Source organism: Gekko japonicus, unplaced genomic scaffold, assembly GCF_001447785.1.
Source record: "Gekko japonicus isolate JY-2015 unplaced genomic scaffold, Gekko_japonicus_V1.1 scaffold1116, whole genome shotgun sequence".
Lineage (NCBI taxonomy): Eukaryota > Metazoa > Chordata > Lepidosauria > Squamata > Gekkonidae > Gekko > Gekko japonicus.
Window position 1 is genome coordinate 456,064 of NW_015172590.1, and position 12,845 is coordinate 468,908.

Sequence of the window (12,845 nt, forward strand, 5' to 3'; positions counted from 1 at the left end):
TGGGGAATCAAACCTGGTTCTCCAGATTAGAGTCTGCTGCTCTCAACCACTAAACCACACTGGACCTTTCACATGGGGATGGATAGATTTATGGGTGACAGGCATATCATTGCCTATTTAGCCATGATTTTAGGTATGAACGGGGCCTTCAGGTTCACAGGCAGATTCTTCTGATTGTCAGATCAGTCTGGGGAGCAGTCAAAAGGTGAGAGCACTGGCTGCGGGCTCTGCTTACAGGCTTCCCTGTGGCATCTGACTGGCCACTATTAAAGATAAGATGCTGGACCATTGGTCTGATCAAGCACAGCTACTCTTATGTTCCAGTATGTTGAATGAAGTAACATTTTATGGTGCAAACCAGAACTGAAGTCATGTGGTGCTTAACCTGCTATAAACTACCTACTAACAAGAACACACACAGTAAAATCCTAAACAAAATGACAGCCTTAGGATAAGAATGGTATAACTCTGATTATGATTATACCGTAAACCTTGTTGCAAAAAAGTGTGGGACACCATGGCACCAAAGATTTACCAGATATGGTTTATAAATCATTAAAACTCAAAGATGACAGCTCTTCAACTTTTTGTAGCAAGTGTTTACCATTTTACTAGAGATCCAAATGACCTGGAGTCTCGCCTCCAATATTCTAAACAGTTTGCTGTTCCTCCCCCAATAGCCAGTCGGGACACAGAGGTTATTTGCATATGCGGCCTGATTGGCCTTTGCCTCTAACATTCTAAACAGTTTGTTGTTGTGAGTCATTGAATGTGTCCTGAGGTAAAATACATATCCCAATTTCCCCTTAAATGGTCACTGGAGTTGCCAAAATACATATCCCAATCTTCCCTTAAATGGTCACTGGAGTTGCCAATCTCCCTGTGGGGCCTGGAGATCTCCCAGAAATCACCATGTTCCCCAGCCACAGCACATCATTTCCCCTACAGAAAATTTCCCAACTATTACAGTGGCTGCTTTGGGCAGTGGGCTCTATGGCATTATACCCTGCTGTAGTCCCTCCGCACCCCAAACCCTGCCCTCCCCAGGCTCTACCCCTCAAATATACAGGTCTGGCCCTCCCCTTAGTATTGCCAGCCTCCAGGCAGCACCTGGAGATCTCCAAGATCAGTTCTGCTGGAAAAAATGGCTGCTTTGGGCAATGGACTCTATAGAATTGTACCCTGCTGAGGTCCCTCCTCACCCCAAACCCTGCCCTCCCCAGGCTCTACCCCTCAAATCTACAGGTATTTCCCAATCCAGAGTTGGCAACCCTGTAACTGGCTATGGAACCGCTTTCTAGACCCTTGGAACCCAGAAGACATGGCATAGGAGGAGGTGCTTTTCTACCTTAGCTGCCACTGCATAACCCCAAATCAACATAAGTCAGGGGTGGAGGGAACCATACCTGTTACCATGAGGCTGTCCTCCCATACTACCCACTTGGGGCAGCAAAATGACTTGAGACAGCCCTGCCTTATAGCTAAGCAGAAGGAAATAAACATGGCTTGCCTCCCTCTATTTTCCCCTTCCCTCTGCCGCCCCACCAGCCACAGTCGGGACACTCACCTGGAGCTTCCTTCTAGAGCTCATTGTATTTCTTCCCACAACGGGCCTTACTCCTAGTTTTACATAAAGCTGAGGGTTAACGGTAACCTTTGGGTCCAAAACTTTGGTAAACGCTGGCAAAAAGGCATCACATGATATGGAAAGAGTACAGGAACCTTGATATTCTGATCTTATAGAACAGTGCTGAGATATATCAAGCACTACCACACTGTGCATATGCGATCAATACACAGAATTAGTTGAAGTATATATAATGTATTGTTAGAAAAACCAATGGAAGAAACTTTGACTGACATTTGTTAAGAAGCAAGCATCAAAGAAGTATAGGGTTGCCAACAGGCCTGGAAAAAATGTCTTGTTCCTCTAGAGCCTCCGGTTCTGGACAAGTCAGTCCAAGGGGATGCTTGTGTAAACACTCAGCGTAATACTGATAGCAGTATAATAGAATTTGGGAGTGAGGGCCATGTGTGACAACAAAGGGTTACTAGAGAAGGAAACACATTATAGGCGTCTATATGCCACTGTCAGAAGTCTCCAAGCCAAGATGGGGGAGCTGAAATGTTTGGTGCTAAATGACAATTTCGATATAGTGGGTATCTCAGAAACAATGTGAAATGAGGAAAATACATGGGATACAGTCATCCCTGGGCATAGGTTTTATAGGCAAGACAGGAAAGGACAGGCTGGGGGAGGTATTGCAATGTACATCAAAGAGGGCATGGAATCAAATAAGTTAGAAAACTTTAGAAGAATGAACTCCCCAACAAAAGTGACATGGATAGAAATACTGGGTCCTAAGAGTTACTTAAAAGTAGGGGTATACTATTGCCCACCTGATCAAACCCTTGAGGCTGATCTTGAGATGGACAAGGAAATAAGGGAGGTGGCTAAAGCATATAATATTATGATACTGGGAGACTTCAAGGACCCTCACATTGACTGGGTAAATATGTGCTTGAGTCATGCACTAGAAATCAGATTCCTAAATATCATAAATGACTGTCCACTGGAACAGTTAGTCAGAGAGCCAACAAGAGTGGTAGTAGTCTTGGACTTGGTTCTCAGTGGGACTCAAGATGTGGTGTAGAGGCTGTTGCACCAATTGGGAATGGTGGCCACAATGCTATTAAGTTCAGCATTCATATCAATGGAAAGTTACCCCTAAAGTCCAAAACTCCAACACCTGATTTCAAAAGAGGGCACTTCACAAAAATGAGGGGAATAGTTAAAAGGAAACAGAAAGGGAAACACAAGAAAGTCAAATCCCTGCTTGGAAGCTATTCAAAACCACACTAACTGAAGCCCAGAAAGAATTCATTCCCCAGGTTAAGAAAGGCACTGCCAAGTCTAAAAGAATGCCTTTATGGCATGAATGTATGAAGCTATAAAACATAAAAAGGCTTATTTTAAAAAGTGGAAGGTCTGCCCAAATACACTGAACAGAAGGGACCACAGGCTCTGGGGGAAAAAATGTAAGTCAATAATTAAGCGTGTGAAAAGAATATTTGAGAAGCAGGTTGCTAAAAGCATCAAAATTTATTTAAATATATCCAGAGCAGGAAACCAGGCAGAGAAGCAGTTGGGCCTTTGGATGTCCAAAGAATAAAGGGACTGCTAAAGTAAGATGAGGAGATGACAGAGAAGCTCAATGGATTTTTTGCTTCTGTGTTCACTGTGGAAAAGATGGGGCATATACCCATGCCACAGCCACTATATTCAAGAGGGGGATTTGAGGAACAGAATCAAATTGAGGTGACAAGAGATAAAGTTCTAGACCTACTGGGGAAATTAAAAATGACAAATTTCCAGGTCCTGATAGCATATACTTGAGAGTTCTTAGGGAACTCAAATGTGAGATCGTTTATGTACCTTGATGTATATGTAACCTATTACTAAATTCAGCTGTTGTACGAGAAGACTGGAGAGTAGCAAATGTTACACTGATTTTTTAAAAAGGGCCCAGCGGGGAATCAGGAAACTGCAGGCCAGTAGGCCTAACATCTATCCCAGGCAAATTAGTACAAACTTTAATCAAAGATAGAATTACTAGGCCCATAGAGGAACAAAGCCTGCTGAGGGAAAATCACCATGGCTTCCTGCCCCACCAACCTTTTGAAATGCTTTAAAAAAGTGAACAAGCATGTAGATAACAACCCAGCAGACATTATATACTTGGACTGTCAAAAGGCTTTTGACAAGGTATTCACCAAAAACTCCTGAGTAAACTTAGCAGCCATGGGATAAGAGGACGGGTTCTCTTGTGGATTAAAAAAAAGAAGGTTAAATGATAGGAAGCAAAGAATAGGAATAAATGGACAGTTCTCACAATGGAGGGAAGTAAGTAGAGTCTCACAATGATCTGGAACTAGAGGTGAATAGTGTAGTGACCAAAAAAGGTTGGAACAAAGAAAAAGAAAGTAAAATATAACTATGTGTGTAGTACAAATCTACAAAACATCAGTATATAATTTAATAATGCAATCAGAAGTACTAAAACATAATTTAATAACAACAATCCTGTGGTTTAATATAGAAGTACCTAATCCCCTTTATATAAATGTCCATTTACATAAATACAAGTTCAAAAGTACATATTGGCGGTGGTCACACACACTAAATAATCCACTTCCAGTGCACTTTCCCACTGAATTTTAATCCAGTGGGAAAGTACATTGAAAATGGATTATTTAGTGTGTGTGGCCACAGCCATTGTCTCCATATGCAACTGAGCACTCAATTAATTTAAAAACAACAAAAAATGGTATCAAATTTTTCCATGATACAACATGGGCAACTCATCAGACATATAGTTAATTATTTCTCATTTATTCATTCATGTTAGGTCCATTCTGTGTATGGTCAGTTTTCTGTATGTTATTGTTAAATTAATGGAGTGCTCAGTTTGATTTATACCACTGAAGAAGGTCAGGTGCTGAAATGTGTTTGGTATTGGTTCTTGTAGATAATATGCACTTTTAAACCTATACTTATGTAAATGGACATTTGTCTTTATATTGGGATTATGTATTTATATGCTGAACTACAGGACTGCTGTTTTTAAATTATATTTTAGCACTTCTGATTGCATTGGGTTAATTAAATACTCATGTTTTGTACATTTGTACTATGTGCATAGTTATATTTTACTTTCTTTGTTCCTACCTTTTCAGTTACTTTTCCCATGCAGGGTTCTGTTTTTCTCCCCTTTTTTGGTTGTACACAAATTTGCAGAGGGCACAAAATTATTCAGAATGGTAAAAACCAAGGATGACTGTGAGGAACTCCAGGAGGATTTCCACAAATTGGGTGAGTGGGCAACAAGGTGGCAGAGTGGTCATACGTGTAAGGTGAATACACATTGGAACAAAAAATCCCAGCTTCAGGTATAAGCTAATGGGGTCTGAACTTGTTGAGACTGAGAGGGGGGGAAATCTTGGAGTAATTGTAGGTAGCTCAATGTGTTTGTGATTCTACAATTTGGCATTATCATTGACTTTGTTTTCTATGCAATTATTGTTGCATTTATTTAGCATGTCTTGACAACAGATTTGTTTATGATTTCATTGGTCTTTTTCTGTAGCCTCCTTCCTTCTTAATAGTGGTGAAAAAGGCAAATTCTATGTTGGGGGATTATTAGGAAAGGCACTGAAAATAAAATGGCCAATATTGTAATGCTCCTTTCTAGATCTCCCTCTTCCAAAACACTAGAAATCTGGGACATCCAATGAAGCTGGTGGACGGTAGAGTCAGGATGGACAAAAGGAAATACTTTATTAAAATATGGCATTTGCTGCCAGAGGATGTATCGATACCCACTGGCATAGACAGCTTTAAAAGGGGATTAGACAGATTCTTGGAGAATACATCTATAAGTAGCTACTAGCCATGGTGACTAAAGGGAACCTCCATGTTCAGAGGCAGTAAACCTCTGAATATCAGTGTCAGGAGGCAACACCAGGGGAAGACCTCGGGCACGAGTCTATGCCCTGTTGTTGGACCTCCAGAGGAACTTGCAGGACACTGTGTGAGGCAGGATACTGGACTAGATGGGCCACTGGTCTGATCTATCAGGGCTCTTCTTATGTTCTTTAACAGAGGTTTAATGTGTAGAAATGAACAGCTAAAGCTTTGCAAGGCAGGGAGATAAGTAACATCACCTGGTAAAAAACATTCCATTCTAAAGGTCTAAACATTTTTTCTCTGTTTTGTTGGCAAACCTGAAGAGGCAGTAAAATTTGTGAAAGTAAAAACGAAACGAGGACCCACCATATATGGGGGTCAGCTAGGGTTGCCAACCTTCAGGTGGGGGCCTGGAGATCTCCAGGCTATGGAGATCAGTTCCCTTACAGGAAATGAAAGCTTTGGAGGATGGACTCGATGATATTATAGCCCACTGAAGTCCATCCCCTTCCCAGACCCTCCTCCTCAGTGTCCATCCCTGAAATTTTCAGGAATTTCCCAACCCAGAGTTGGCAACCCTTGGGTCACCAGATATGACATACCTATGAAGAATGAGGCAGCATCTGCAAAAAGAAAAGTAAAAAATCATATAGGGACAGAACAAATGGGGGGAAAGCAAAATACTGTGATGGGAATCATGGTGGTACTTCTTGGCAGAAGTAAATCAAATACAAGATACAGAAAAGAACGCATACGCAGCTTGGGAAGAAAAACTGAGTGCACTGATGGGAAGCATCATAGTACTCTTTAACAGTCAGTCCAGGGGGATAAGATTGGTAATAAATTCACTAGAGATGCATGACAAAGATACATCATTCAATGAAATCTGGGGAAACATTAATCTTTGTGTTAATTAAAGCTTACACCAACTGCTGGCTAATAATTTTGTATGATGGTATCAGTGTTTTGCTCATTGCACCACATAAGCTTTCAAGGGAAAATGTACTGTGGTACACCTTTGTCACTTGTTCTAGCAGTTAGTTGCACATATAATACATAGAAGTACCAGATGGGCCAATGGAGTTTTTTTTACATTGTCCCATTAAATCATACCAAACATGCCCTTATTTTAATATTATTTTTAATCCATGAGGAATAAAGTTGTTACCCTTCAGACTTCCCTTTCCTCACCTTCCCAGTACCTCCTTTGACAGCTTTCTATCCTTCCCACACATGTATCTGGTCAGAAGAAGAGAAGAAGAAGAGCTGGTTTTTATACCTTCTTTTCTCTACCCAAAGGATTCTCAAAGTAGCATACAATCGCCTTCCCTTCCTCTCCCCACAACAGACATGCTGTGTGGTAGGCAGAGCTGAGAGAGCTCTGAAACAACTGTGACTGACCAAAGGTCACCCAGCTGGCTTCCTGTGGAGGAATGGGGAATCCAACCCAGTTCTCCAGATTGAAGTCCACCACTCTTAACCACTACACCACGCTCTTGACCACTACATGATGCAAGTATTTGGAAGAAAATCCCCCTAAGACAGAACTAAATATCACAAATTACATGCAGGTTTCCTACAACAAGAATAAGGAAACCTGGACAGAATGTGTGTGCCTAATATGTATTATTTTGGAGAGGCTCCCTTCTTAAAAAGGCTGGAGTTGGTCAGGGCTCAGGATAGTATAGTTGGGACAACAGTCCAAACTTGCCGGGAAAGGTGGAACTATTTATCCATACCATAGGTGGGCTGGCCTTGGTTTCAAACTAAGTTGAAAAATGCATCACTAGTAAATGTATGGGCACTGCAGAAACTTTCCCTCAGTGCAGAAGGAGAACAGAACAGGGTACCAAATATTTAAGTACATAACAATAGAGACATTAAATGTCTTAGATGCATACAAAAACTGTCTTAAAACGGAACTTCCTTGTCAGCCCAAATCAAAAAAATTTCAGTGAATATGGAATTTTCACTTCTTGCTTAATACAGCATAACTGAGATCCATCTATTCTGTTGGTATGGAAAGCAATCATACATCCCATACAGGATTTGTAAAAATAAACAGGCAGAAATAAGTAAGGAATAGGAAGCAGTCCAACTAAGCACTGCAGATGAACATGGAATAAGAGGAACAGACCCCATTACTTGGGGTGACTAAATGTCAGTTTAATTTATCAGCAAGTTAAGGAACTGCAGAAGCCAAGACTCTGCACAACTGAAGGGATGAAGAAGAGTCAAGGCTTCCTCTGCCTGTGCATCCCTCTATTCCAGGTGAGGCCATCCTAGCTCTAAGCCCTGAGCAGTCATGTTGCCCAAGCTCCTCTCTTGTCAAGCATTTACTGATGCTTGAGAGAGGTGTGCCATGTCCTTTCTCCCTATGACAAAATAACAATAATTAAGAAATTAAAAGCACAAACTACAAAGTACAAAACAAGAATTTAAGTCTTTTTCCAAAAGAGTCGATAGTTTACAATAGATTAATGGAAGCCAAAAGAACCACATTGTTCCGTCCTCCACTGAAAAAGAGGAAATAATTAAGAATGGTGTAAGGTTGCCAGCCCCCTGGGTGGAGGCAAGGGTCCCCCATCGCCTGGCCCCACTCCTGCCACAAATCAGCTGGCTAGCAGGGGGACTTACCCAGGACAGAGAGGGAGACCCAGGTGACAATGCTGGCAATGTGGCTACATTACTTCCAGCGTGTACCGGAAGTGACATCAACACGCTGGTGATGCCCAGACTACACTCCTGTATTTCGGGAAAAAACTCTATGGTAGAAGCCCTTTTTGTAAAAATAAACATCATCATGACAGCACAGTGTGATGATGTAACTTCTGATACACGCCAGGAGTGACATACATCACTGGCGACGTTGCCTGGGTCTCCCTCCCACTCCTGGTAAGTCCCTACCATCCCCCACTGGGTGCCAGAAGGGACCTGGCAACCCTAGAATAGTGGAAGGAAAAATAACCTAGAATGTTAAGGGGTAGTAGCTTTTTGCAAATTCAGTAGTTCAAATTCAGTTGGCAGAAAACAGGTCTAAGTAAAAATGGGAGAATAACTTGGAAAATATTGAACTTCACCAGGTTGCCACTATCATCATCTGAACTCTCAATTAAAAGTGAATGAATGCATCATGGCAATTTCAGACCATGACTAGTCTACAGGACTCAGACTATAGCCTCTACTGATATGTTAGAGAGAAGTTGGAAGGAAAACTAAGCACAACAGAACCTGACTTGTAATTTGGCCCTAAAACAGAAACCTCTGAAACGCATGAAAGTAACCAATACGCTTCAAACAATGAGTGCAATACATCCTATCACAGAACATAGTAAAATTCAGGCTCACATGCCACTATAACCTGATTCCAAATACCATGAGCATTCCAAGCGAAGTCTGTCTCTAAGTACGGCAAGACAAAAGCCTCTTGAGATTTTATTCATCGATTCACTCTGTTTCTTATATCTAATTATTATCAAGTTGAAGCTTAAATACATAGGGGAATCTTCCAAAAAATCTTAGGAAGAAGATTTCTGTACCACAAAGACATCAGATTTATACAAAATTCATAACCTCCATCCATTTACCCACTGGTTCCTACAATGAAGCCAAAGGCAGTTTAATCTGAAAATTTAGCACAAAATACCACATTGTACCAGGAGACAGCTTCCTGTGCTCTCATTTCAGCGTTTCATATCACAACCATATGGAAAACATTCCTAGAAGGAGGGACTTTTCTTTCCTGGAACATGCTGCATCAGTACTACAAAAGCTGTTGAGTGCATTGCACTGCCTGTATTGGTTCTATAGTTAGTACCATTAACCATTAGGGTTCCCAGACCCCCAGTGGAGGTAGGGGTCCCCCGCTGCCAGGCCCCACTGCCTATTAGCCGACCGGTGGGGGGAACTTATCCCAAAATAGAGGGAGATCCAGCCAATGTGCAGCGACATGTCTACATCACTGCCCAGGTGACCCAGAGGTGATGTCATCATATTGGGGAGACACTCTGGTATTTGGGCAAAACCTCTATGGTAAAAGCCAAATTTACCATAGAGTTTTTGCCCAAATACCAGAGCGCTGCCCCAATGCAACAATGTCACTTCCAGGTCACGTGAGCAATGACGTAGGCACATCACTGCACATCAGCTGGGCCTCCCCCTCCTGCTATCCATAAGTCCCCCCATCCCCCGCTGGTTGCTAGGAAGGACCTGGCAACCCTATTAGCCATGCACTGTTGAAGTGAGGAACCAGGAGGGAGTGAAGGCACTGTGAAGTGTGGATTGGGGATATAAGAAGAGTGTAAAATAAGCATTGCCTACAAGTGTGGGTGAAGTACCTGTGTGTGTATAAAGTGCCATCAAGTTGTAGCTGATTTACGGTAATCCCATAGGGTTTTCAAGGCAAGAGACTAATAGAGGTGGTCTGCCATTGCCTTCCTCCATATAGTGATTCTGGAATTCCTTGGTGGTCTCACCAAGGCCAACAATGCTTAGCTTCCAGGTTCTGATAAGATCAGGCTAGCCTGGGCCATCTAGGCCAGGGTAAAGTATTTACCATATCTTTATTATGCAGGAAATACATATTTTTCTCCCCCCAATCCATTCCCTATGAGAAAGTGATAACTGTTAGCTGATCCTCAATGGAGTGTTATTGCATTAAGTTTGAAAGAACTACTGCCTCTCAAGTGTAATGAAAAATGATAGGAATGTATTTGAAAAGAACAACAATAGCTTTACAGCATGGAAATGTGGAATGTTGGTGTTTATGGTGCAAATGCACGAAGACATGAGCTATGCCTATGTTTTTAAGGAACCCCATGTTTACAATATGAAGTAAGCTTTGCTTCTATGATGAGTAAAACAAATTGAGAGGAACAGGCTGAAAGTGTGCATTGGGGGGGGGGGAATAACCCTAACAAAATTCATGCACTATTTCTGTGTCACAGAAAATTCAGAGATGACTGACATCTATTAGCATCATTGCTGAGATCGGTTATGTATTTGATAGCAAATATTATTATTCATCCAGGATAGTGGATTTATGTAATAGAACCTCAAGTGCATAAACTCTATTATAACCTTATTAATTTAGGTTTTTGTTGCTTTTGAACACGTGAGGTTAACTGGGTAAAAAACCTGGAAGGTGCGCATGGAACATGGCATGTTCAAAAAGGGATCGATCAGTATTTAGAGGGCAGGGCACTGGTGGGATAGTCTTTCAGGAAGTTCTGGCGCAAAGAGCGAGGGTGCAGGATGGAACAAAAGATCTGGAACAGGATGAAAGAATGTTCAGAGTTGTGACCCTTGTTGGTGTTTTTAAAAGTAAGCATGGTAACGAGGAGACATTTTTCAAGGAATCACCCTCAGCCACCTTTACACTCGGTTGTAATAAATAATGTCACCACAAAATGTGATCTTATCAGTGAGTCCTGAAAAATGGAAATGTGATATGAAAGCACCCTCGTGTGGTAAAAACTGGGATTGACCAAAGTCTGTAACGGGTCCACAGAAAAAATCCCCAAACAGTTGCATAATACCTTTTCATTAGGACCGACCAACATATTACAAGGGAAGATTACTTAATTGCTGGTTTTTTATATTTTTAAATGGAAGCAGGACAAATTGGGATGGGGATTCTGTATCTCACTTTTTGTCTCATGCCAAAGACTGTTTGGCACCCAGCACCATCTAATCCAATTAAATTTTCAACACTTCCATGTATTTTATTTTAAGATGCCTCGAAGTACTGACTAGGAGATTCTTCACTATTTCCTGAAACAATGTCTCCCCTCCCCACCCCCCACTTTTGTTGTTGTACTGAGCATCCACCCTGATAAAAAGTTCTGGTGAACATGACAACTTGTTTATTTTGTGATGTTTCAGTTAATCCTAACTAAAAAGCTTTACATGACTGTTGGTTTTGCAGCATAAAAATGTGTTCTACAGTCAATGCTAGGGTTAGCTTTGAAGTGGGAAGTACTAGTTCACATCACATCTGACTTGGTAAAATCTCATCAGGCCTATCTAAATCATATATGACCCTGGCCTGGGTTTCAGGGAAGGAGGCTATGTCAGAAGTTAATATAAATGACAGAATCTCTGAAGCTAGTATACATGGCAGATTACTACTAACATTTAATTTCTGAGCATAAGGAGAGGTGCTGTGGTGAGCTTACAGAAAACACAGGGTATTTCAGAGTGTTTGATGAGAAAGATTCCATAGTTACATTTCCCAGGTGACAAATTCCAGGGTTCTACTATATACATATTGAAAACAAAAACAGGTGTCATAATTACATAACCAGTGCTATGTTCTTTACTTGTTCCATTAACAATTAAGCAAAAAAACCCCCAAACAACCCCAACCCCCAAACAACAACCAAAAAGCCAACCATCTCATCATTTTTGAAAGAACCACACGCTCTTAAAACATAAGAAATATTACTGTTGAACATTTTTCCTGAGGAGGACCCTTAGAAATGACATACTTCCTCAAAAAGAAGAAGATATGCCAGTCTAACATAATTATGACATAGGTCTAAGGCATGCTGGGAGTTGCCCAGCGGATAGCCACCTGATGGAGATGTGCTTTATTAGCTTTCCTAGAATGCTAATAAATCTCCAGTCTGTTGGACACAATCTTGAAAGACCTGTCTCCTTACCTTTGACATGGGGAATGAAGTGGTGTCGGAAAGGGGAGTAAGGGCGGGAATCATTGTGGATGGAGCTGGGACTGCTAGTGCGCAGGTGGGATAACTGCTGCACACCAGTAGACAGCAGTTCTGCAGCAGCAAAGAATCATGAGGCAGGACAAAATGGAAACAAAGAAAAGAAAACACAAAATAAGACAGAAGCAGGGAAAGTGGCTGGGGGGGGGCAAGGACAGAACAGAGGGAGAAAAGCATTGAACGACTAGGAGTCTGAAAAAGCAGGAAGAAACACAATTAGAGAAGTTCGAGGCTATAAAAGTTTTGGGCAAAGTTAAAGGAGGAATTTGAAGACCAACTTAGATTTGCTTTGGATAGCCCTTTGCTTCAGTTTAAATTAAGGTTCCCTCTATCTCCAAATACTTAAGCTGCGGCTTTGAATCCAAATCACTTTCAGTAGCAGCTGTTGTTGGGGGAGGTGCCTGGCCAAATAATGGAGGGGATAAAAAGTTGTTATCTATTGTTTTAAGACATTTCTGAAGGAAGCTTAGGGCATTTTCCTCAAGGACACCAAGAATGCCTTTTGATTGCCATTGTGTCATTTGTAATAACAATGTTTAATGCGATAGTGAAAATAGAAAACAGATATACTAAAATAGAATATGTATTGTAATTTACGTGTCCTTTTAATTTTTGGATTTTGTTTAATTTTGATTAATTTCTTCACATCA

The 12,845-nt window shown here is 41.3% G+C and overlaps 1 protein-coding gene across 14 annotated transcripts in view; it reads right to left on the bottom strand.

The window, feature by feature from the left end:
• Positions 1–12,845, bottom strand: part of ABLIM1 (actin binding LIM protein 1) — a 151,070-nt gene that overhangs the window by 37,491 nt on the left and 100,734 nt on the right. For 4 of the 14 annotated variants that reach the window (XM_015421504.1, XM_015421502.1, XM_015421514.1 and 1 more), the window contains 2 exons: positions 12,130–12,249; positions 6,070–6,090 (listed from right to left, as the gene is read on the bottom strand). The exons of 5 other annotated variants lie outside the window; for them this stretch is intronic. In XM_015421504.1, the coding sequence (XP_015276990.1) occupies positions 6,070–6,090; positions 12,130–12,249 (141 nt within the window). The remainder of the gene's footprint in view (positions 1–6,069; positions 6,091–12,129; positions 12,250–12,845) is intronic. 5 more of the 14 variants (XM_015421510.1, XM_015421509.1, XM_015421505.1 and 2 more) reach the window with 2 other exon arrangements.